At 34.7% G+C, this 27,347-nt stretch overlaps 1 protein-coding gene across 1 annotated transcript in view; it reads left to right on the top strand.

Annotated features, from left to right (window-relative positions):
• Window positions 1–27,347, top strand: part of LOC100367791 (nesprin-1-like) — a 157,857-nt gene that overhangs the window by 45,133 nt on the left and 85,377 nt on the right. The window contains exons 46-73 of the mRNA XM_085505423.1: window positions 9–335; window positions 921–1,076; window positions 2,088–2,252; window positions 3,083–3,415; window positions 3,701–3,856; window positions 4,244–4,408; window positions 4,868–5,194; window positions 5,881–6,036; window positions 6,995–7,159; window positions 7,400–7,726; window positions 8,064–8,219; window positions 8,787–8,951; window positions 9,072–9,398; window positions 9,561–9,716; window positions 10,710–10,874; window positions 11,052–11,378; window positions 11,791–11,943; window positions 12,177–12,341; window positions 13,178–13,504; window positions 14,010–14,165; window positions 14,593–14,757; window positions 15,132–15,458; window positions 16,157–16,312; window positions 16,507–16,674; window positions 17,318–17,653; window positions 18,141–18,290; window positions 19,892–20,068; window positions 20,787–21,083. Of these exons, the coding sequence (XP_085361549.1) occupies window positions 9–335; window positions 921–1,076; window positions 2,088–2,252; window positions 3,083–3,415; window positions 3,701–3,856; window positions 4,244–4,408; window positions 4,868–5,194; window positions 5,881–6,036; window positions 6,995–7,159; window positions 7,400–7,726; window positions 8,064–8,219; window positions 8,787–8,951; window positions 9,072–9,398; window positions 9,561–9,716; window positions 10,710–10,874; window positions 11,052–11,378; window positions 11,791–11,943; window positions 12,177–12,341; window positions 13,178–13,504; window positions 14,010–14,165; window positions 14,593–14,757; window positions 15,132–15,458; window positions 16,157–16,312; window positions 16,507–16,674; window positions 17,318–17,653; window positions 18,141–18,290; window positions 19,892–20,068; window positions 20,787–21,083 (6,150 nt within the window). The remainder of the gene's footprint in view (window positions 1–8; window positions 336–920; window positions 1,077–2,087; window positions 2,253–3,082; window positions 3,416–3,700; window positions 3,857–4,243; window positions 4,409–4,867; window positions 5,195–5,880; window positions 6,037–6,994; window positions 7,160–7,399; window positions 7,727–8,063; window positions 8,220–8,786; window positions 8,952–9,071; window positions 9,399–9,560; window positions 9,717–10,709; window positions 10,875–11,051; window positions 11,379–11,790; window positions 11,944–12,176; window positions 12,342–13,177; window positions 13,505–14,009; window positions 14,166–14,592; window positions 14,758–15,131; window positions 15,459–16,156; window positions 16,313–16,506; window positions 16,675–17,317; window positions 17,654–18,140; window positions 18,291–19,891; window positions 20,069–20,786; window positions 21,084–27,347) is intronic.

Raw genomic sequence — 27,347 nt, 5'->3', positions numbered from 1 at the left:
TTTGCCAGGATCTACTGACATCAAAACAGCAGGGCCAGAGTAAATTTAACAATGTATTGGAGACTGGTGAGCACATCCTGTCACAGACTGCACCAAGTGGTAGAGAAAACATCAAAACGGAAATGATCACCTTGAAACAAGAATGGGATAAATTGGTCACTGAAATTGCTGAAACTAAAAACAAGCAAGAGGCATCATTACAGCAGCTGAATAAATTCCAATACAGTTATAATCAGCTGTCTAAATGGCTCACTGATGTGGAACAACAACTGAAAATTGCAACAGAACTTCAACCAGGTTTATCAGAGAAACGAAGGCACTTAGACAAATACAAGGTATGTGTGAATGTGATGTGGTAAAAGTAGTCTGATTTACATAGGTTTTAATACTCCCAATAACGTTGATCACCCATAGCAATATTCAATATAATTAAGTTTGGTATTAGTTAACAAACATATTGTGTGACTATTTACATTAACTTGAGTGTGGAATTTATCAGTACCTGAAAACATTCCTTTTGCTTAGTATTGCACAATTTCTACTTTGGGGCATGTTTGGGGCCTCTGAAATGTTTTCAATGAAATGGATCTATGGAATCAAATTCTTAGTCATATGTTTGAAAAAGTCTTGATATTTTTTTTTATAAATTGTCAATATACATGTTGCTGATCAGAATTATTATAAAACTTAATTGTATAATTTTTATTTTCTGTATCCATGATTTCATCATTTATGGGTAGACACAAAAAAATTGTGAATTATAAAAAAATTACTAATTCATAAAAAAAAAGCTGGTATGAAACTATCAGGTAGAAAAAAAATTAACAATGATTTAATTATTCGAAAACCAGTGTAGTCTATGATTTGTTATGTATTGTTTCAATCACATAGTAGTTGTTTATTTTTTTATTCTTTTTCAGGCTTTGAATGACAATATTGGTGCTCACAAAAGTACCCTTGATAGTATAATTGCAAAGTCACAAGAAATCAAAGATATTTCCACCGGTGATGTCACTGTGATTAATGATGTAGCTAAACTGTCATCACAGTATGAATCAGCAGTTGTCAAAACTAAGGTAAGTAACACATGTTTTCCCATACTTGAACAAACATTATTTGGAGAGGGAAAAGTGCTTCTAGCAATTCTATAGAGCGCCATGTATTGGTCACAGTTTGTTTGACGACCGGTACTTGAGATAAGAATATCATTGCAATATACAAGACCTTTTGTTAGCATGTGTACTTTGAGTTCAAGTTCAATATTTGCTGAGCATCATTACAATCTCAGATAAGAGGCACTGAGTTGTTACTTCATGTAGGTAGTTCACATTTGAAGTTTTAATATATGCAGACATCAATTGTACATCACAAGATAAGTGATTTTATGATTTCATTCATTGTGGCCAGCAGTCATTCTGTCTTGTAAATTACCTATCAATTATACTTACATGTGATATATATGATGTACTACTTGTTATCAAGATAAAACAGACAGAATATTCACATTGAATTGTAACGGTGACATTTATGGTAATTTGTTAACCATGTTGAGGAATTATAATTTAATTTAATACAATATAAAACAAAATAATGATTCTAATGCATTGACAGTCATAGCACAAATAATTTACAACAATAGATTGAAGTTATGTCCCTGTGGCTGTTGTGGTAATTCATTGCTGTCACTTGCCATCAATCACTCCTAACATTGCGTAGATGCGTGTGTTTCAGTGAACACCCTGCAGTGTTCTGTGATTTGTGTGCCACCGACTTTTTGAACCTTTTCTTGATTTGTATCTCATCAATGTATAAGCTTGTTGCATTGTATGTTTGTAAAATTTTATTGGCACTTTATAGCATGGCCAATGCATAACATGTTTGTACCAATAAGGTGTTGTCATTGTTGTCTCGTACTAGTAGTAGTTGTCATTCAAATGAAGTGGGTTAATTTTTTGCATATATGTGGGTGACAACTCCGGTGTACTTTGGAATGTTGAAACCAAAAATGGTGTGGTGTGTTCAACTCTATGAGATTCAGCAACCATAGCATGATAATTTTAGTGCTGCTTGTCTATATTACTATTCAGGATATCTTGCGAAGACTCGAGCAAAATGTTGTTGAACAAAAGCAGTATGATGAATGTGTGGTTGAAGTCAGGAAATGGTTTGAAGAGGCTGAACAGAAACTAGAAGACTGCAATAACACAGCTGGCAGCAGAAATGTTCTAGAACACAGACTGACTGATGTGAAAGTAAGTACACCTGTTTTTTCATACTATCTGGAGTAACTGGACAAAATATGGTTATGTGGTGTTATTGTTTATAATAGTGGTATTATTTACACTTTGAGCTGCAGGTCATATTTGTGTTGCTAAGGGTTGCTGGGACAATTTATTCTTTGGCTTCCTAATAAACATATTTATCAGCTTGTTCATACACCCACCAAACAATAAAAAAATTTGATCTGCCTAAGTCAAGCAATAAATTGCTGTCTGCTGCAACATTGCTATTTTTGTACATAAAACTTTTAATTTGAAACAGGTTTTAATATATGACCTTTGACCTCAACAAATGGAATATTGTTATTTATATATTTCTGACCAATAAAGTTATTTTCATTAAATATAGCCTTTATTTAATTCACTGTTCAATCTAACAATATTATGTGTGAGTGACCTTTGACCTACCTGGCTGTCATCAATCATTTTGTAGATCAGCAAATCCTTCCTCTGATTTGACAGGTTCTAATGCTCTTTTCTTTTAAATTTTCTTCTGGCACTGCAGGTTTTTATTTTGTTTCTTTCATTTTTAGAGAAAGATATCCATCTTTTTAACAAGTTGTTTAAGATGTGTGCCTGTAATCTTGAATTTAGAAGAAAAATCACTCAAATAATGACAGTAAAGCATCTGTTGTATACAATTTTGTATAACTTCACATCAGTAATGTGAAAAAGACTATATTCTGAAAAACTGACATCATGTCTGACGTCATGTTACTATTAGAGAAACACTAAATGTTTTTGTCGAGTGTCAAAAGTCCTGGTCAAATCATTTTGAGTTGTTTTGTGATTCTCCATTACAGAATCTCCTAGCTATTAAGCATGTTGGCCAAAAGAGACTGGAGCTGGCTGTCAGCGAAGGAGAAAAGATTATCCCACAGACTGCTGAAGGAGCACAGGGAAGAGGAGTCATCAGAGAGGAGATTGATGCATTGAAAAGGAAATGGGATAGTCTGAATAACCAGATGAGTCAATGTAAAGATACTCTTGAGAAATGTGTACATGAGTGGGAGGTGTATGATTGTAACTATGAAATGGTTCTCAGATGGCTAAAAGATAAAGAGGAAGCTTTGAAGAGCTCAACTGAACTTCAACCCACAGCATCAGAAAAGAGCAACCAACTAGAAACTTACAAGGTACTGTAAATTTATACCCATCATGCACTATCCAAGATGGCTCATCATATCCTCAAATGTATGTCCATCATGCACTATCCAAGATGGCCTATCATATCCTCAAATTTATACCCAAAATGCACTATCCAAGATGGCCCATCATATGCTCAAATTTATACCCATCATGCACTATCCAAAATGGCCCATAATATCCTCAAATTTATACCAACCATGCACTATCCAAGATGGCCCACCATATCTTCATTTACTTTCCACCCCATTGAACCTTCCTTTTGTATTTCACAGGAATTGCAACATGACATCACAGGTCACCATGACAACTTGCAGAAAGTGATGGAGAGTGTTGAACAAATCCTAGCCTGTAATCCAGATGATGCCAGTATTAGTAGTCAGTCTCAACAAATCCAGTCAAGGTATCAGGATGCAGAAGATACTGTCAAGGTAAAATAAATAACATTTTATTTTTCGCTACTTCAAATTGTTAATAAACATTTTTCAATATTATTTTTAATATCTCTTAGCCTTTGCTAAAATGTGTGATATTTATAATACGAACAACAATAAAATGTTTTCTACTCAGTACCGGTATTAAGAATTTTGACTTCACTCACTGTTAAGTCAAATAGAGAATAATTTTTTTGTTCTGGTTTCTGCTAAAATATGTAAAAATGAAAACGCAAACAAATGTTATTTATTTTTTTTTAAAACCTATACAACTTGTATACAACTCATATCTGTTGGTAGTGCAAAGTTATAAATCAATTATTTGGCAAACTTCACATTAGATTTATTTAATTAATTAATGTTTTCCTCCTCACCCCATTACAGGAAGCCGTTAAGAGGATAGATAAGAACCTAGCTGACCATCAGAGATTCAATGATAATGTACAGGTTTGCAGAGACTGGTTAACTGATATGAAACAGAGACTATCTGGTTGTCTTGATTCATCAGGGGATAAAGAAACCAACCAAGAAAAGCTCAACAATATACAGGTACATTCATGGCATGCTTCTTTGTTTTAATTGACATCTTTGGACACTACGATGTTCTGGGAATAGATTTGTAAACATGGGAAACACACTTTGGATTAATGGCGCCCTCTTGTGATGAAAGACAGAGGCATCAGATTTATCTGGTAGCAGATGTTTAAAGTTAGATTATAAATTTTATTGGAAAACGAAAGACTGAATTGTAAATTACAAGATATCCATGAGTAAAAAATGTTTGACTTTAATGTTTTATGACAATTTTTGAAAACTAAATCATTTCTCATTCTAGTATTGTTTTGTGACATTTCAGTCAAAATGCCAGTCTGACAATAATTATTGAAAAATACCGAAAACTATAACACCTTTTGATAATATTTCTTATTAGGTTTTAAAGTTTATAACAATTTGGCTAATGGTAAGCATAAATATTGAACATTCTTCAATTTAATATATTTATAACAGGAGCTAATGTCTAGAATACCGGAAGGAGAAGCCAAATTACACTCTACACAGGAACAAGGAGACAAAATACTCACCCAGACAGCACCAGCTGGAAAACAAGCAATAAAACAACAAGTGCTTGTACTGAAGCAAGACTTTGACAATCTGTTGAAGCAGATGCAGGAATCTACATCCACGCTTGAAGCTAGTCTAGTACAATGGGGTAGTTATGAAGACAGTTACTCAGAGCTGTCACGGTGGTTACAAGAAATGGAGGGCACATTACTCAGTGGTTCTGAATTGAAACCCAGTCTGGATACAAAGAAGACTCATCATGAGAGAATCAAGGTGTGTTAATTAAAATAACATTGGCTGTCTTTTATTGTTTCAGCAGCGTGCAGTGGTCTTCCATGTAACCATCAAACTTACCAACTTTAATAGTTCTTTACCTAATATAATATACTTTGCTAATGATTCATACTACCTGTTATCTCTTGCAATCTGGAATATTAAGTAATCAGTTTCTTAACTTTCGATTTATATGATCTTTTGATTTCATCTAATATGTTTCTACCATTCTCTGCCATAACACTTATAGTAATTATTATTTAATGCACTCATCTCCAACAATTGTAGTCTTGAAAACTGTTCTACAAAGACCCCAGTATCTGATTTGAATGCTAATTTCTTAAATCCTTGATCTGTAACTATAAGATATGATCACAATACGTTTTACCAATTAACACACGTTTCTCTAGTCTTCACTGTGGTAATAAACCATCTGAATTTATCAAATGAACTGTACTTGGTCATCATATCATTGAGTTTTATAATTACTAGGCTTATCTACAGTACTCAAAGGATTTAACAAATCGACCTCTAAGAGAGATGAGTGTAGTACTTATTCTAAAATGGGACATACTGACCATCATTATCCATGCATGTTACCCGGTGATGCTTAAAGTAATGCATGTTGCTAGCTGCCAATATGGAATGCTATATTTCTTTCTCTCTCTCTCTCTCTCCCACCATAGGCTGTGCATGATGAGATCATTACTCATCAAGGGGACATTGATGCTCTGAATAATAAAGCTCGTCAGATTCTTGACACTAACGTTGGTCATGTCAGTGTTGGCAGTGATGCCACCAAGATAACAACTCAGTATCAGAAATCACTTATGGATGCTAACGTAAGTATTCAGCACTTTTTACATGTGTATCAAGTCCCAACAATTAAGGTTGAGCAAAGTTCTAGTTGGAGACCTATAGAAGATAATATTTGGTAATTGTAGTCCTAAATAACTATTAAAAATAAACCGGTCACTGGTAGCATAGTGGTTGTCGCATCAGACTCATGATCGGTAGACCCAAGTTCAAATCCTACCTCAGGCTGAACATCAAAAAGGTCAACCCCTACCCTGGGTGAGTGTGCCACAGACACAATGGGAAGGTCAATTCCACTGGCCGACATTCATTCACTATTAAATGAATGCGACTTTGGGGAAACTTTGGTTAAGGTCCGCAGGTGCTTGTGTTCGACCGAGCCTGATTGATGCCAGGATAGCGCCATTTGATAGGAAGACGGCCGCGCATCCCTGTCATGTAGTCCCAAACATGAATATGACTTCTGTGGCAAAGATGCACTATGTGTCAGCACTTGCAATTTGCACATACAAAAAAAAGTCAGAGACAACAGTGACATTCAATGTCCGGAACTGTCGCCTGGCACAAAAAATATTTATAAAAAAAAAAAAAAAAAAAAAAAAATGGCTCTTTATCAAAACGTCTAGCTATTTTTAATAGTTATTTAGGACTACGATTACCAAATATTATCTTCTATATATCATATTTATCAGTCCGAGCAGCGTTTATTTAGTTGGAGACCTGCCGTTCTCAGGACTAAGCTGAAATCAACAATCAGCTTTGTTCTGCATGGCTGATGTCGATAATTGTTGAAGCCCCGATGAAATCTCAGGTCTACTATGAGTGACATGCATCTGAACACTCAGATTTGCCATTAAATATCATATTATGTATAACACCAGCCTCCTCTTTCACAAGATAATTTCCATTCCCCTAATTAGTGCATTATTGTGATTAATACTGACATTTTGAAATTCTATTCGTATCTTGGGGGTTTTCTTATAGGAATTTCTGAGAAAGGCAGAGACCAATGTATTGGAACATCAACAATATCTTGATGCCGCCCAGGACTTTGTACTATGGCTGAATGCCACCAAAGCCACACTTGCTCGCTGTACAGAAGTTGCTGGTGATAAAGATACCATGGAATCCAATCTACACAGATTACAGGTAATAATTTAGATGGGGTTGTTTTCGCATTAGAATCTCTTTGCCTTCACATTTATTCTGGATATTTTGTTCACTGTATCTGTGAAAATTAAAATAATAGTTATGATTTTGAAATACTTTTTTGCGTAGTGGAGAATTTTTTCAGATATCAAGCACACATCACATTGTGCATGTACTTAAGGCTCATATGCATACTTTCAAATATAGTCCAATGAATCTTCTTTACATTTCACCTTCTAGGAGCTGATCCCACATAAACACAAGGGTCAGACTCTACTGAACACCACAGTGAGCAGGGGAGAACGAATCCTACCACAGACTGCAGAACCTGGTCAAGAAGACATCAAGAAACAACTACAAGAATTACAAAATGAATATGACAAGTTAGTTAGAAACATGAATGAATCAAAACACAGTCTAGAACAGAGTCTGTATGAGTGGAAAGGATATGATGACATCCATGATCAACTAGCAAAGTGGTTGAATGAAACACAAGAAGTATTACACTCTTCATCAGAAGTCAAATCAGGACTGTTGGATAAGAGATCACAACTTGACAGATTCAAGGTACAATAATTATTATTTGAATGCCAATACATGAATGATATTAGTTGTGCATACTTTGCTGTTTCATTGTAATAATCTATAGTTATATTTCTCAGTTCAAACTACTTGGTGTACATGTATATTGCACAGAACTAGGCAAGGTGCTGAAAATGAGAGTATTAAAATTGTTTCTGTGAACTGAATTTTGCACATGTTTCCCAACTTGGGAACTAATCTTCCCGTTTATATAGAATTCACATTTTCTAGTAAAATAGGGAGCAGATACCCCATGCAATACTGCAAAATTACATCACACTGTGGATGTATAATAATAACCAGTATTACTTCTATTCAACAGAGTATGCAGCAAGATATTCTTCTGCACAACTCTGATATTGACATGGTCACGGCTAAAGCCCAGCAGATACTTGATAAGAGCACTGAGAGTGTTGCTGTTGCTAGTCACGTCGCTGAACTCTCAAGTCAATATCAACAATTGGTTTCCCTGTCTAAGGTAAGAGTCGTTATTTCAATCAAATACAGTTGTGTAGTTTGTAATATAAATTGAAGTGTGTGAAATATTATACATTCTGATTGTATCATAGACCCTAGAAATGGGTCTAATCTTTCTTATATGATGATCATATGAAACCTCAGATTTTACTCAACAAAACCATACAAACCATTTAATTTCACCTCAATCAATCCTGATGAAATGTTCACTGCTGCAAAAAACTTTGCTATTTTTCTTGACTTACAGAGTGCAGGAAAAATTTACAAAAATTAAGGCTACTTTACTCATGTTGTCCCGGATAAATGACATTTTCTCCTCTATTTTTTTATATGTAGTAATATTAGTGTAAATTGCCACCAAAAATATTCGAGATTTGTTCAGAATGACTACATTTAGACATTTCACAAAAGACGTGTCATCTCATGAAACCCATCAAGTAAAATTTTGTTACTTTCCCTGGCTTGTGAAAATTAAGCAGCTTATAGTATATTTTCTCATGCTTTATATGGGTTAATACAAACAGGACACTGAAGGGTATTAAACACTGAAATATTGTTTATTTGACAGGATGCTGTAAAGAAGATTGATAAGGATGTATCTGAACATCAGCAGTATCAAGATAGCATGCAGGACTTCATGGCATGGCTAAACAATGCTAAACAAAAAGCAATGAATTGTTCTGAACCTACAGGTGACAAGGAAAGCATCAGAAACAAACTCCATCAAATAGAGGTAATGTCATTGCCTCAATTTTGAAAGTACTGTCTCTCTTGAAGAAATATGTTACTTACAATGGTTTTATTCCAATTGTAAATTGGGTTCACATTTTGTGTTCTTTTTTTCTGTGTACAGGATCTACTAGCTGCCAAACAACAAGGTCAGTCTAAACTGAACACAGTAACAGATAAAGGGGAGAAGGTAATCCCCAACACGGCAATCGCTGGAAAAGAATCCATTAAACTACAGTTGCAGATTGCAAAGCAAGAATGGGAAAATCTAATAAAGAATTTGACTGAAGCGAAGGCAAGTTTACAAGATTGTGTGTATCAGTGGGGTAACTATGAGGATAACTATAGTCAGTTGGTTGTTTGGATGACAGAGACAGAAGATTCACTGAAAGGCGGTGATGAACTTCAGCCAGCTCTCATTGAGAAGAAAGTACATGCAGATAAATACAGGGTAAGTTCTCAGAATTATTTTTAGGTGTGGTTGCTTTTTTAAAATAAAGAAATTTTAAATGTGATTTTGTTCATAGAAATGATTGCTTTATGTAATTACCGGTACTTTATTTTTGATGGACAACTTTTGAATTTTAAAACTTTTTTTTGCTTTTTTTTCCAGACAATTTATGAAGAGATCCTTGCTCAACAGCCTGTTGTTGATGATATTGATGATGAAGCACAACAAATCATGGAGAAAAATACTGGTACTTTAACTGTTGGTAGTGACGCTAGTAGACTAACTACTAGATATCAAACCTTGGTCTTGAATGCTAAGGTAGGTGTTACTTAAAGGGAAAGTCAAGCCAAACAACACAATGACCCCCAAGAAAAAGCTCCACAAATGTAGGAGAATGCAATTTACAGTTTTTTTATATCACTTTTCATTCTCTAGATATTCAACATTTCATCAGTATTATGTTGTCAGCCATCTTGATTCTCAAGCAAAGGATCATGGGTAAAGTATGACATCACAGAGTCTGTTGTAAGAAATTGAGAGAATGATTTCATCTATAACATGGGAATTACTGATGCGAATTAGTTCAAATTTTCGTTATGCATATAAATCTTGTATATGATTATAGTAATGTAAATTAGAATGTTACAAATACACATGAAGTAAAGATATTGCCAAAAACTTTAAAAAAATAAAAATCGTTATTTTCGTTGTAAAATATAGAATGACACTTTTTTGTCCACTTTTTATGATCAACAAGTAATATGACACCTATATAACCTACTCACATCGGTAAATTGTATACAATATAAGGAAATTTGAGCATTTGGTAGATAAACATAAAAATAAATATTTTCAGTTCTGTTTCCATGACAACTATTTTATAAGCATGTTTGGCACCAGTACATGTATGCTACCCTGTTCTAAACTTTCAGCCAATTTAAAGTTCAACTTTTGAAGTTATAGATGAAATCATTTTCTCAATTTCTGACAACAGACTCTATGATGTCATACTTTACCCACAATCCTTTGCTGAAGAATCAAGATGGCGGTCTACATAAAATGTTGAAAAATTGAATATCTAGAGAATGAGAAGTGATATAAAAAAACTGTAAACTGCATGTTCTTACATTTGTCGAGCTCTTCCATCGAGGAGTATTATGTTGTTAGCCTTGACTTTCACTTTAATTTAATTTTTCTGTTGGAGTGTCTTCTGATTACAATATTTTGCCTGCTCCAGTCTGTAGTATGATTCTCTATCATAATATTTGACTGTTTTGTTCATAGAAAATTGATTTTATTTGTTCATTTCAGGAACTTGTGCGTAAATGTGAACAGAATGCTTTAGACCACCAGATTTACAGCGACGCCGTAAAGGAGTTCCGTAATTGGATGACACCGGCTATGAAAGCTACCATCGCATGCCGAGACAGCACTGGAGATAAAGCTAGTCTGGAGGCCAGATTACACAAATCAAGGGTAAGATTATTTATTATCAATATAGTAGGATTCACTAGCTGTGGAATATTATGAAAAATTCATTTTGTTATTCAATTTGTTGTTAAGTATGTCATGTCACATGTAAAACAGTTTACAGATTTTTTTTATTAACTATGAAAATTTAAATGAGATGATAACAATTGGTTTTCTTTTTAGGAGCTTGTATCAAGTCGGCAAAGAGGACAAAGTCTACTACACTCATTAACCACCAAAGGTGAGCGAGCACTCCCTCACACCGCAGACCCTGGTAAAGAGAGAATCACCACAGAGCTACAGAATATGAAGGAAGACTGGCAGAATTTTATTACTGAGATCAATGAAGCCAAGGGACAACTGGAGAATTGTGTACAGAAATGGCATCAATACGAAGACAGCTGTAAGGAAATATCAACATGGCTGAAAGACACAGAGGAGACTCTACAGATGGACCCTCAGCCTAAAAATGAACTTGGTGAAAAGAAAGCACAGCTTGATAAATATCAGGTATTGTATATTTACATTTTCACTGACAGCAAATTGAAACCATGTGGTATGTAATGTACTGGTTAGCGTCTCCACCCAGTATTAGAGAGATTGTTTTGGGATGCCCCCTGATCACTTTAATAAAAAGTACTGGAAACATAGCCACCAGTCAGATGGATATAAAACTGTTTGATCCTGTTCTTGGTGCTCATATAAAATCCATCCCTGTGTCAATGAGTAGTTAATTACCACAGGATGACCACAACTTACCCGCAAAGATGGGCCATGTAGAGATTTGACCTAAACAAACTAATCTATACAAAGCTCACAACAACTGCTGACCAATTTATGAATATTATGTTCATATGGATTTAGTGTTGAAAATATCACCCTCCGAGATTGACTCAATTAACATACTTTTTAACCACCATAGACTCTCCAACAAGAAGTGCAAGCCTACCAGACATCGTTAGAAAGTCTAGACGAACAGGCACACCAGTTGATGGAATTAACAGGAGACAGATCCGTTAGTAGCCATGCCACGGCGCTAAGAACCAGGCATGAAGCAATGGCTGCGACTCTGAAGGTGAGAAAAAATAACTTCAAATCAACAATCACAGTCACTCTAGACAATTTGATTGGAGATAACATTGATTTATTAACTTGTTTATGATAATAATTACATGACAACATGCCGGTCATGTGTATATTAATATTGTTCTGTACACACAAATAATGTTTGAATTTTTTTTTTGGAAAATTTTTATTGGAGCGTCATTATGAAAGATACATTTCATTTTATTTGTTTTATTGTACTAGGATGTTGTTAGAAGGATTGAGCAGGCTGTGAGGGACCACCAACAGTACTACAATGCTTTGCAGGCCATTACAGATTGGGTGAATAAAACAAGACACACGTTGACTGTGCATTCAGATGCTGGTGGTGGAAAACCAATGCTGGACGCAAGGCATAAACAATTACAGGTAACCTCAAAGTCAATAATTATTTTGAAAAACAATATTTGAATTCTTATGATGTTTTTTTTTTTATTTCTAATAACATACATATATGTACTGATCTTAACAGCAGAAAATCAAAGAAATATTTTTAGTATTGTTTATTTCTGATGTATTTGGTGTTTATGGTTATCCTCGGGGGCGGAGCTACGTTACAAGACGTTCCACATTGCTACGACGCGCACCACTGTACATGCATTTCTATGGGCTCTGTGAGCGCTGCTGTGGAACGCCGGTGGAGCCGGTGAAAATTCAAGAAAACAACACAAACTCAACTTTGAAGTAATCCCGAACAACCAAATTTATATATGTTACACACGTAGGGCTAATCTTGTTACACTGTTCAGGGGACTCTCAACAATCATCCCAAAGTATCATTTTCTGTGAGTTTTGGGCCTTTGTTTTCACCGCCGCGGGTTGCCAGGCGGTGAAAATGCCCGGATGTCCGCCCCCGAGGATACACTGTGTGTGGAAAGAAATACAATATACATGTTTATACCTCTAGAGGGAGCTGTGTACTACTGTGAAATACTTTATTTTCACTTGGAATTAATTTTCACTATTTTCGCTGAAGGAATGATTCAGTGAAATATATTTCACATTCAACTCAACAGAAATCAGTGAAAATAAATTCCATACAAAACACCCAAAAACACTTTTCAGCGAAAATTAATTCCAGCTAAAATAAAGTATTTTACAGTTATTTTATATCATTGGTATCGTTTTTTAGATATATTTTTGGTACATTGTAGAAAGGAAATTAATGTCTGTACAAAATTATTAAATACTGTTTTATATTTCAGGAGCTTTTATCAAACAAGTCCCAGGGTGAAGCCAAGCTGAGGACAGCCTATGACTGTGGTGAGAGAGTACTGCCTCTTACGTCAGCTAGTGGCAAGCAGAATATCAGTAAACAGTTAGAGGCATCCAAGCAAGACTTTGACAATCTGATGGAACAGATTCTGGAAGCTGTCAGGAATATGCAACAGTGTATTGACAAGTGGAACCAGTATGAAGATATTTACGATGACTTACTGAAATGGTTGAGTGAAATGGAAAAAACATTGAAAGATGAACCAGAATTGAAGAAGGATTTGACAGAAAAGAGGCAACAACTCAAGGAGTATAGGGTGAGTGGAAACAGTTATGACAGTTATGTTTCAGTGTATGTGGATGAAGTGAAGGTGAAATAGCAGTTTTACTCGCTTCAACTTAGTCAAAGGTAATGCGGCGATATAGCTCTATTAGATAAACGATTGACAAGGGAACTGGTGCTGTTTAATATGAAAATTGTATGCTAGAAGCAGTTTTCTGTCTCCAGGAAAACAATATACTAGACTTCAGGACCTGGAAGTGAGGCATTCAACTACATGATGTCTCCTCAGGTTGCTTGTCCAATTACTAGTGACCATATTGCACTAATTTTAAAATTCAAAACTGTGATATTTTTTTTGATGAAAATCATCTTTCTTTTGTAAATTAACTGTTAAACTGGATGCCCGGGCCTACACTATGATATTTGCTTCAACAATTGTTTCAAGTATTGGTACAAAAATAGACTGAAATGTTTTACCCACATATAATGGGTACATGTGTTATAAACTGTGCTAACATAAGAATGTTTGTGTTTTGTAGATATTGGATGAGGATATTAAAAGCCATCATTTGGTTATCCAAACCACAAATGAAAGAGCACAGGATGTGTTAGAAAGTAGCTCTGGAGATGAGAGTGTTACAAGTCACATGTCTGAACTCCGTACAAGATATCAATTCCTTATTAATACAGCCCAGGTATATTTCATATTTAATTATAAATTTACTTTATATTGATAAAGTTGTATTGTTATTTTTTTCTATACGTTTTGTTCAAAATTTAATAATACTGTGGAATACTTTATTTTCGCTGAAAAGGCTTTTTGGACGTTCTTTATGGAATTTATTTTCACAGATTTTTGATGAGTTGAATGTGAAATATAGGGAAAAAAGTATATTCACTGGATTTTATTTTCACGGTATCATCCCTTCAGCAAAAATAGTGAAAATAAATTCCAAGCGAAAATAAAGTATTCTACAGTAACTATATAAAATTTTAATAACCTCCCGATTGGTTGTTATTTTAAAAGCCATTTTTTTTTTTATTTATTTATATTTATTATATTATTTAACAGCTTTTTGTTGTCATTACATATTAAAGTGATTATTGTTTACTGTTATATAGGATGTGTTATTGCGTCTAGAGAAGGGCGTGGCAGACCACCAGAAATATAAGAACACACTTGAAGATTGCCATGTGTGGTTAGAACAAGCCAAGCAAAGACTGGAAGAATGCCAGGAGATATCTGGAGATAGAGCAACTATTCAAGAGAAACTAGAAAACGTCCAGGTAACTATTTTATGGTTGTATAATTTGAAGCATTTGCAAGAACTAATTTTAATTCCACCCTTAAAATCTCCAGTGAAATTCTCACTACTATAAAATATCAAAAAAGCACTTAAAAATCTTTGCCTGGTGATGCCAGATTTAATAGGATTGTCACTGTATGTTTATATGAAATTATCTTCCAGGTTAGTAATTGAGAAATATTTTTACCAATTTCATTGTCAACTTGTGTGAACTTTAACAAAAAAAGTCTGTATAATATTGCCATGTTTCTTAAAAGCATTATCAGTTTCTTGTGTCATCATATCCATATTTTATTTGAAAAGTAACATTGCTGGCGATGAAACTTACCATAACACTATTTTTTTGTTTCATAGGCACTGTGTATTATGAATAAAGAAGGTGATGCAAAGATCAAAAGCACAGTGACTCTCGGCCATCAGATCATGCCTCAGACTTCTGAACTTGGCAGAGAGATTATTGAATCCGAATTACAAGCACTCCAACACAACTGGGATGACTATGCTGCAAACCTACGCAGCACAATGAGCAATTTGGAGCACAGTCTTCAACAGTGGACTGATTTTGAAGACAACTTTGCAGGTATTTTCAAATGGCTAGCTGAAAAGGAGAAGTTCCTGGAATCTGAGCCCGATATTAAAACAGAACTCTCTGAGAAGAGAACTCAGTTGGAAAAATACAAGGTAGGGCATAGTGAAGAATTAAATTATTTTTATTCAGTCCTTTGTGTATATTATGTCACAAAAAACGTCATTTACTGTAAGGATACTTTTTTTCAATTGCAATTTATTTTTACCCGATTCAGTTGAATTTGCTGAAGCCGCCCATCTGTGGCTATCCTAACGAACTCATGTATAATTGTGTTTAGGAAAAGCTGTATTCAACCTCTATTAAGTTGAATGATTTGATTGGGCATGCCAAGGAGAATGATCCAGCAATCAGCGTTCCTGTAACAACTCACATCAAATTTAAATAAATAATGAATGAGTGAATGAACCTTGGCTTGTGAATTGCAATTGTAAAATCGTCAAAAATAATGGAATCATCAAAAATAAATTTCAAATTACTGCAGAAGAATGAAGTTTTGGGCTGCCATGTTCATTGCACATAATGGTACTCTGTGAGTTTTACCGTGTGTGCATCAGATTGTCTGTATATTGCTGTTTTAGGACAATCTACAGACCACAGACTAGTCCAAATCTGTACCAATTAATTACATAATTTATTCAATGCTAAACAAGTTATTGTGTGTGAACTTTGTTGCAAATATTTAGTAAGAATATGCTATCTTAATTGTTTTCTTTGTTTTTATAGTCACTATTGAAATATGCTTCAGTATGTGACTACTTGTGATAAATAAATGTTTCCATCCACACCTCAGGCTGTGTATGAAGATGTCATTGCCCACCAGCCCACCATTGAGAGTTTAAATTTAAAAACCAAAGAAATTTTAGAAAGTAATGTTGGTGATACAGATATTAGAAGTCATATGACAACACTGACCGCTAGAAACCAGTCTGTAAATATCAGAGCTCAGGTAAGTAATACCATGATTATTTATAGAGGAAACGCCTACAATCAAATAGAAAAAAAAATAATTTTGATGTTCAATAAATTACAAGTACCGGGTAGACATTATTTGTGTTTAAAATAAATCATCTACAACACCTAAATTTACTCCAGATGAGTTGAATTTTTCTTTATCATTTGGGTGTTGTGTATTTTCAATAGGAACTTCTGAAACATCTTGAAAAAGGCGTCTCAGAACACCAACAGTACCACAATGCTTTGCAAGAAGAAGAGAAGGCTCTGCTGAACATTTCACATAGACTGACAACTCAGAATGTACTACAAGATGAGAGTATGGAGACAACTCAAGAACAGCTAGAACAACACCAGGTTTGCAATCTACATAGTAAAATGCATGTATAATAATGTGTGTGATAAAACTGCTGTGTGTTTTTCCACCTTAATTTTAATTGTATTGTTAATCCTGCTGGTTTCATGTTTTCTACTATGCTGTGTGTTTTTCTCCCTTTATTTGTTTTTCCTTTGTGAGAGATGGCTACTCTCACTCTATCTCATTGTCGATCTTAGAGGGGTACATTGTAGCTCTGTTGCTAAGTAACAGGGTACAATTGGTTGATTTGAAGGAGATACTTCTTCACTGACAGTTTACAGAGGACTCAACTATTTTGGCATTTCACTGCATTTCTCACCTTGGTATAGGGTCGCAGGTGGATTTCTGCTTGACTTTTTACTCTCACGTTGCAGTGACATGTGCACATGCTAGCAATGCATGCTGGGTATCTATTGTGTTAAAACATGTGTTTGTGCCACCTGTTCTCTTGGTTTGCTGCATGGGGTTTGCTTTGCGGTGGGTTATATCAGCACTGAATGGTGAAGGTGGGGATTCCACAGTGCCAACAAGGCCTAGCATGGCCTTATAACAACACCCTGTATTTATTACTTTATTAGTCTTTGCATGCACAATAACACCTGTATCGCCAATTTGCACGTACTTACTGGCTCTTACTTGTAGGCATTGATGCGAGAGCTCAGCGATGTCAACACCCGACTGGAAGCTATCAGTGCTAAAGGAAAGCATCTGCTTGATATCAATCAAGGCTCTCCCAAACTTGCCAAGCAAGTTGAGTCGCAGTTAGGTAGTTTGAGAGAGAGTTATGACGCTGTGAGTAACACAGCTAAACAGATACAGAGAAAACTTGAAGAGTCGTTGCATAAACACAAAGCCTATCAAGATGCCCTACAGGAGTGTAAGTTATGGTTGGATGGCACCAATGATTTCCTTGGTGACAATGACGAAGTAAGCACTGCAGACCTAGCCAATGCCCAGCAACAACTACAGTCACATCAAGTAAGAACTTGTGTTTTCATATTTATTTTTCTTTATTTATTTTTTTTTTTTGCGATGAGTTCAGGTTTATGTATGACATCAATTCGCTAATGCTAAACCGATCTGATTAAAATCAAATGTAGGTGTAGACTCCAATTTTTTTTTTTTTTATTTTTATATTTTTTAATTTATACATTTTTTATTGTTATTTTTGTTTATTCATGAATATTTGTTGGTTTTACTTGCCGTTATTAAGTTTTTTTATGTATCGTATCTCGGTAAACAAAAATAACAATAAAAAATATAAAACAAAAAAATTGGAGCCTATACATTGTACCTACATCAGATTTTAATCAGATTGATGCTAAACAAGTGACATGTACAAGAACCATGCCATAAAGAACGATCTTATAAAAATAAGGACATCTATATGGTAAGTGCATGTATACTTTGATTGGTTATCATATTTTTATTGATGAATGAGTGATTGGCATTTTTCACTGTTCAGGTTATCCAGGATAAGTGTGTAGTTCATCGGAATATCATAGAAAGTGCTGCAAGTAATGCTGATGTGACAGATGGAAGAGAAAGCAAAGATGTTACCATTGCACAGCTTTCTGATCAAGTTAATACCAGGCTTATTACTGTCTCTGAGAGGGTAGGTCTAAATTTAAAGTCAATGACCTTGTTTATTAGTCCCCGTTCGGACGCAGTCCGAAAACGGGGACTTATGTTTTGACCTCCGTGTGTGCGTGCATGCGTGCGTCTGTGCGTGCGTCCGGACCTGTATCTTAGAAATGCCTGGACCAATCACAATCAAACTTCACACATACATCATACATGATATTATACATATGCACATCAATTTGTTTCACGATCTGATTCAAGATGGCCGAATGGTGGCCATTTTTGTGCTAAAAATCATCAAAATCAAGCATTTCTCGGCTATTTACAGATGGATTTTGTTTAAACTTGGTATATACATTAGACATTAATAGGACCTTGATGTACTTCATTTTGTTGCACGATCTGATTCAAGATGGCCGACGGGTGGCCATTTTTGTGCTAAAAAATCCTAAAAATCAAGCATTTCTCGGCTGTTTACAGATGGATTTTGTTCAAACTTGGTATATACATTCGACGTTATGGGACCTTGATGCAAATAATTTTGTTTTTCAGATAAGATTCAAAATGGCCGACTGGCGGCCATTTTGTTTTAATGAATGTGGCTCTTGTGTCATATCTCTGACTTGCTTTCACTGATTATATTCAAATTTGAAATATTCATTATACATGATGTCATAGATAGATATATTGGTTTGACGATCCTATTCAAAATGGCCAAATGGTGGCCATTTTTGTGCTAAAAAATCATCAAATATCAAGCATTTCTGGATAGATTTTGTTCAAACTTGGTACATATATTAGACATTACAGGTTCCTGATGCACATCATTTATTTTTTAGATCGGATTCAAAATGGCTGTCTGGCGGCCATTTTGTTTTAATGAATGGGCTTCTAGACCCATATCTCCAACTTGTTTTGACTGATTATATTCAAATTTTAAATATTCATTATACATCATGTCATAGATAAACAGATATATTGGTTTGACGATCCTATTCAAAATGCCCGAATGGTGGTCATTTTTGTGCTAAAAAGTCATCATATATCAAGCATTTCTGGTATTTATGGATGGATTTCGTTCAAACTTGGTACATACATTAGACAGGTTCCTGATGCACGTCATTTTATTTTTCAGTTTGGATTCAAAATGGCTGACTGACGGCAATTTTGCTTTAATGATTGGGGTTCTAGAGCCATATCTCATAAATGCTTTGACTGATTATATTCATATTTTATATATTCGTTATACATCATGTTATATATATACATGTATTCAAAATGGCTGATTTTGAATGCTGTTTCAGAGCAATATCTCTCAATATGGACAAGTACTTGTTTGACAATTAGATACAAATGTCAATCATTTTAATGTTAAATTATAGCTATATTACTATAAACAAAACTATATATCTTAAATTTGATAACTAACGGGGACTGTGCCATGCACGGCTTGTTTATTATGATATGCTCAATCCAGGTTGATTTATTTGCGATGAAATTATAAAATAAAATATGAACATTCGAAGTTGCTTTCTTCCACTATGAATTGTATAGCGCCCTCTATTGGTAGATTGATAAACTAATTGGAATTTGTTTTTGTTGCTATAAACCAACCATATTTCCACCTCGCAGGCTGATTTGAGAGTAGACAAACTGAAAGACATCATCAGAAAATGGAGAGATTTTGAGAAATCCAAGACTGATATGAAGTATTGGTTACAAAGTATTGAAAGTACCTTACAATCTGAATTGAAACGACCTGGTGATGTTACCATAGCAACAGCTCGGTCACACGCTGCTGAAGTACAGGTATGTACAGTTTGTGTTCAGCCCATTGTCACAGTGGAAGGTCAGTAGATGAATGTTATGCAATTAAGATGACATTGAAACCATACTACTTTCCTTAATAGGTGGCTGCAGGCTAATTTGCCACCTGCATTGTACTTTTCTAAATACTTTGAGTGAAAGAATACAATTTAGCCACCTACATTCTTAATTTTTTGATCATGTCTTGGTGTCAAATGTACAATATCTACACTAGATTTGAAACAATAAATTAAATATGTATTTTTTTATTTTGGGGATTATTCAGTCATCCATATAATATTACTAGTATATATCTGAGCTTTTAAGAACTTAAGATTGTCAGTTGTTTTAGTTTCCATATGCTTGTAGGATATTATTATTATTTCACATGTTTCATTTGCATCTTAAACACAGGTGTGCATAACACTTAAATTTTCTTATTCTATCAAAATGTGCTATAATTACATACATAAACCCTTGGATTGCATCCAGGATTAAAGATCCTAGATAATACGTAACAATACTTGAAAACTATTTATGAAATATTACATTTAAATTCGATGGAAATAAAACTGTTCTACAGTTTGCAATGATGATATGAATTGCACATTAGATTCAAACTGAAGCCCACAAACTTTTAAAAATTATACAAGAATGGTAAACTCAATGTTGATTTTCTTGCCTTCATTCTTTTTATACATCATTTTTATACCTTAACTAGGAACTTGCCAAACAACTTCACTCCAAGCAAGCTGTGGTTTCCGAATTGAAAACTAAACATGACACTCTGACATCCACATCGGACCCTGAACTTGAGAGCTTCAGTGAAAAGCTTGATCAACTAGGTGCCTTGGCAGATCAACAAGCAACAAAGCGTAAGGATGAATTTGAAGAAACAGAGAAATACAACTTGCTGTGTGATGAGGTTGATGAGTTTTTACAGAGGATGGCAAGAGAGATTGATGCTTTGGATCAAGATGTTGATACTCCCACCGACCAGAAATTAGAAAAGGCCAAGGTAGGTGATATGCATAGAATTGAATGTGGAATAAAATGTGATATTTTATTGGTGTATGATATAGTCTTATAGCCAGGCTTCAATAACTGAGCATATGTGATATATTTGAGATGTTATCTTATTCATATTTGAGCATGTCTGTGTAATTAGGTGATGTTAGTATGTAAATGTGAGTGTTAAATCTATATTAATCCGAAGTGACACAGGGAATACAATATGTTGGTCCATTGCACTGGAGAACAAAGGTGCTATTGTCTTTTTTGACTTTGAAGAATTACTTTAATTTTGTCTAGTCATCATCAATAAAATGAACATTGACTGAAAATGTTCTAAAGTAAACAAAATAAAAACATTGTGCATTGGATAGTTGATATACTTTAGCATCAAATGTGTAGATTTGCATATTGATCTCATTAGCATATTCATGGTTATGAAATTTGAATATCTCTGTTGTGAAGTTACAACTATTTGTGTATGTGTGTAAAAGTAACATGCTGATACCATTGTATTAAAGAGAACAGGGTGAGAGAAATGTTAATAAATGTAGCTGGGTGTCATGCCCTGGTTAAACCCCCTGCAGCGTACACTCCCAGACTACCCTGTTATTATTAAAGGTGAGTATTGTTGTGTGTTAGCCTTCAGATCACATGGGGACTGAATAGTTGACATACTTAGCAATACAACAATGATTTGGAAGAAATAAAATACTCTTGTTATTGTTAAACTGATTCTAGCGTGATGTGGTGGTGGTGGGAGGGGGGGGGGCGTGGTTCTTGGTAGACGACTTGTTAGGTAAATATCAGATAAATGTTGAACAAAATGTTACCTGACATCTCACGAAATTTAGTACATAGGTGCATTGCAATAATGAACTGATTACCTGGTTAATTTTGGTCCTGAATGTGTGCATATTAGTTAATTAATCTGCATAATAAGTAAACACACTGTATGCTGAGTGCAAATCAGTGCCAGGGCAGAGGGGTCTAGATTTCAAAATTTGTAAGGGGGAGTATGCCCCTGGATCCCCCTAGTAAGCTTGCGCCTTTGGCATGAGGGGTGAGCAGATCTCGCCCCTCCATACAAAATTTTGTTCCGCTACCTCTGACCATAGCAATCAGCTGAGCACCTGAGATTTCCTTTATAACCATTTGACCAATATGCCTCATACTTTATAGAACATGCATCCATTTTGTAGACTATTATAGGTCTGTTTCTAGCAGCCATACCCATGCCCATAGCAACCACACATAAAATAATATGTTTGTGGTTGACAGTATCTTTACCATCTTTAAAACTGCTGAGGAGCCATGTGTCTTCCATATATGCTGGATATGGAGTACAGGAGTCTCTATCCCATATTATATTATACCAGTATATTGATGGTGTTAATCCATTAATTTGATTGGTCCAAACACAAAATTTGCATATGCAATCCATGGTATATTGGCTGATAATGCACGGCTAAACCAAGTGGCCCTGGAACATGAATTGACTACAGGTTTAATACGGAAATACATAAAACCGGTATTATTTGATTTTTAGGGAAATATAGTGGTTGAATTTTGGAAGAATATTAAAAAAATACTGAATTAAAAACATCTGAAAAGTTATATAACTATAATATTGCTTTTTGTTAATGGTGGGATCCAAGTTGTGAGCGTCGGTCGTTGGGTGATTGTCGTTCGCCACACAAACCTAAACCACCGTCCCTCAACACCATGAGGTGCCTACACGAACGCCAGAACGCTGTGTTCTCAGTGTTGTTACTTTGAGATGGATTGCGAACTTCCAACAAAGAAAACATGATCTTTAAGTACAAGATATAATTGAGGGATTTAATGACATAAAAATGCAAAAAACTATGAGTCACAGGCAAAAATGTATGCCACCAATAACAACCGGTGTCCGGTAGCGGCAGCTGACAAAATTGCAGTGCACCCGGGTAATTGCCATCTGTTTCAAAAAACACGAGACAACGCAGGATTCGACGACGATATATGGTATTGTAATTCTCCACTATATGTAAATAAATACAGGAGATGATGAAGGTAATTTCGAAAGCTACAGATTTGTGCCGAGTGTACACCAACCACTGTATTAGAGTGACGGCGTGCAAATTCTTTCGGCCGGAGTTGAGACAAGGCATATCATGTACGTGTCACAAAAACGATGCGAAAATCCGATTTTACACCATCAAACTTACCCCAGAACAACGACAAAACTTGTCAGTCATACTATCACAAAACTTTGGTTATACCAAAGGTATCCAGGTCAGATGTTGGAACTGAGGTCGCTGTGCCGGTCGCCGTACATGATACACTGCGTCCCGCCGCGGCTCGTGCATATATGTCGTGAATTGTGCAATATCTCGTGGTATACCCGCCTTCGGCGGGGGTTATTGCTTAAATATTCCATGGAGTAAAATAAATAGACTGTGACCTACATGTATATAATGTGTAGACTGGGATCCCCTTTCAGCTTGCCTTCATTGAAATCATAGTACTAGAGATGTTCAGGTCAAAGTTCATTCATTCAGGGTAAGATAATCTATGTCAAAGGTCATTAAATCTATATTGATAAAATGTAGTTGGGGGGTTATTGCCAAGTTTAAAGTACTTCATTTGATATTATGTTTACCTAAAGTAGACATATTTAAATCTCCCCACAAATATTAATCCCGCCAAAATATTTTTTTTATATCTGTCGATACAATCTTTATTTTTAGTACATAAGTTTACAATTGCTGACAAGCCTCGGACATAATTTAAAGAGGGAAAGTAAATGTATGTTATTGTGGAAGTGGCAACACTTGAAAATTGTTTCCACAGAAATAACTATTGTGACATATTAGATAAAACAATCATGAAAAGAATATTAAAATCACATATATTAATTTCACAACTGGTGATAAATTTGTGATTGGTGTACCATCTTATCTAGAGTAAGTAATCGTTCAAGCGATAAATGTATGTCATATTGTTGGATCCTGTCCAAACTATACTCAAATAGTGTATGCATTAGACAATAGTTACACAAGAATGCTATAACAATTGTTTTCACAACCTGTTGTAATATGAGAATAAACTCAATACAATAGGTATTCTTGTCTTCATTGTTAATATAGATTTAGAAAAAAACAACTTTATCATGATTATTAAGTCCATGTGTTGTATCATGGTACGTAGTTCTAATCAGTACTTGCTGTCTGTTGTCATTCCATATTCAACTTTTCTTTTTACGTGGCATAAATTCAATATTGCTTTATAGTGTCTTATCCCTGAATCAAACTTTGTTGTATTTATTTTTATTATTTATTTAGAAATGTATTTTCTTTGTCATAACTTAATGTACAGATTTTATCATTTTTCATGTAAATAGGTCTCTATGTGGTAGTTACATACGGTAAACTGAGCGGCTAAGTTAGCCTTGTTTGAAAAGTATTTTAATTTATCGTGTGATATTTTATTGTGCTTTAACCGGTTTGTACTGTCTGATTTTCTCATTGTGCGTACTCTGACACAATTGACAATAACGGGACGTGAAAGGCATAAAATATTTCAATAGGCAAAGATCCTTGGATACGCTGCGGTCATTGGACAGCAATGATTTGAACTTTGTTTCTATACTGTAGTTAATGTGTAAATATAGAATCGCCTGAAGCATATATTAAGATGGACACTAATGAAGCGAAAATTTCTTTAATCAAATCAGCATTCTTGAAAATCGCTTCGCAAGATGCATGTGTTCTTTTTATTGCAATCAAGGACTTTGTTTGTATGCATTTTCTGATGATCGGATGGTTTTAAGCACCCACGTTTTCACTTTTTTATTATCATTCCGTTTACAATAGAAGAAGTCTAAGAGAAGATCTTACAGGTCAGCTCATGATTGATGAAAAAACCTGTCCTTTAACTCAATCCAATTGTAAACCAACAATGTATTGATCACATTGCTAAAGGAAAACTAGTTAAGATTGTTATTCAAATTTTCACTGCTGCTTAACAATTCTATCAATTGTCATCCACACCAAGTTGTTCCCCACTTTTTTTGATTGTAATAAAAACATTTCGGGTACTGCTATTTCGTCTATAAACTTCCTCGAGACTTAATGGGTTTATCCTGACTTTAAATGATGGGGGCAGAGGGTTCTAAGGCTGAATCTCACCATAAGCATAAATCGCACAGGCTTTCTTTCCGACGTAAGAAAAAAGTAAGTGAAGCTCATCTTATTAGTTTTATACTGACAGTTATATTAACTCAAGTATGCTTCACTAATTGTCATTTTATCGTGTCTAGTTTAAATTGATATGGTATTTCACATGGTTGCTGGTTCTTCAATGCGACTTCATGTCTGTTTAAACACATTCTATTCAGGCTTTTCTTAAAGTCTTGCTCTGTTTTGTGAAGATTACTACACCACTAATTGGCACAATGGATGTAAGGCTATGACCTTTGTAGTGAATCCACCCCCGTAGTGTGCACGTCTTGTGTGCGTGTGTGTGTATGGTCCCACTAAATATTGTCCCGTCTTTTAACCATAGCTACTTTTCAGTTTATCGTTGCTCAGGAAAACATAGGCATTGTGAATTTAAAAATCTGGTGTTGTTGTTGAACTAGATAAAGTTGGTAACTCAATAAAGCTTACAGCATGCTTTTGTTGTGTAGATATTCAACTATTGTCATCCGGATTCTGTGTTACAAAGTCATAAGACCTTGCTGAGAGGCAAACTCTCCAGATTTAATAACTTGACCCCCAGCTTTTCACAAGTATAGATGTTGACAATCCCACTACTGTTGCTGCCTGACAACCACAATGTCATACCTACCTCACTACAAAAACAACATTATCAGACTAAGACAGTCTTCCATCGTTAAGAAGTTGATGAATCTTTGATGTTAATTTCCAATTTATTAGCAGTCTCTACGCACAGTCTTGTTGCAATGCAGTTAATATATTTACTATACTTATATTAATGTTTTAGTATAATTATTTTTCTGACAATTGAAATATATATCACTCATAGCCATAAAGTTTTCTGTTACATCACACCTCAATGATATTTTTCTGCTTCAGCGACCCTTTCTAAGGTCAAGCGATGCATATTATTATGGAGCAATAGGGTAAAATGAGTTAAAAATTAATCTGTGATTCAAACATTCACGAAAAGATACTAAGCATGCTACTCTAACAACCTATATATCATCTGAAAGCTTAGATATAGGTGAATATATAGGAGTACGGTACATGTGCCATACCAATGTTTCTCTGAAGGACTACCTGATGACCAATTGTGCTATTGTAATTTTTTTGACTGTTCTAACTATTAAAAACACTGCTTTTAAACACTTTTAGTCATGTGAATTGCACTGGACATTGATAACGTTGTAGGCTAGATGTTTGCATCTTGTTATTTTTTTCTTCCTTTGTTTCAACTGAATAACTTCCTTCCAACTAAATAACTACAGACACGCTACTACAATGTAATACTCCATTGTTGGTAGCATATATTTTCGCTGGAATTAATTTTCGCTGAAAAGGCTTTTTGGGTGTTTTGTAAGGAATTTATTTTCACTATTTTTTGATCAGTTTAATGTGAAATAGAGGAAAAAAAGTATATACGCTAGATTTTATTTTCACGGAATCATCCCATTCCAAGCGAAAATAAAGTATTCTACAGTAGTTAATATGCTTTACATATATTGGTTAATAGTTTCACAATCAAGGTGTAGTAACAGTGTTTTTCGGGGGTCAAAAAATAGGGTGAAAAAGATATAAACACATTAACCAAATCCATTTAATCTTCCCATATAGGTAATGCAAAATACATTACATATGTTGATTGGCACACTCTCACAATCAAAGTCTTTTAAAATTCACAGGCTTCTTGTAGCACAGCTTACATGGGTTGAATTAAGTTCAATAATAACTACTTTTAATACTCTGTGATGTTACAACAGCACCTGAACAACATAAGATTCAAAAGCAAGGTTCTAAAAACAAGGCTAGAAGCGTGTCATTATAAATGCATTGTTTTATTCGTTTGTGATGACACCTGCCAATATTTCAAATAGTCAGGTTGGTTGAACACAACACTATTTCTGGCATTGAAAAAAATAGGGTAAATATTTGTGCCTGTTCTTAACATTGGATTAACCAATTTCATTCAAACTTCATAAATATAGTACACACAATACATTACATATGTTGATGATTTTACAATTAAAGTCTATTTAAGGGATTTCTTTGTGTCAAAATATATCATT

The sequence above is a fragment of the Saccoglossus kowalevskii genome, chromosome 2 (assembly GCF_978046115.1).
Source record: "Saccoglossus kowalevskii chromosome 2, keSacKowa6.1, whole genome shotgun sequence".
Lineage (NCBI taxonomy): Eukaryota > Metazoa > Hemichordata > Enteropneusta > Harrimaniidae > Saccoglossus > Saccoglossus kowalevskii.
The sequence above is the reverse complement of the archived record's forward strand: the minus strand, read 5'-3'. Positions and strand labels throughout refer to the sequence as shown.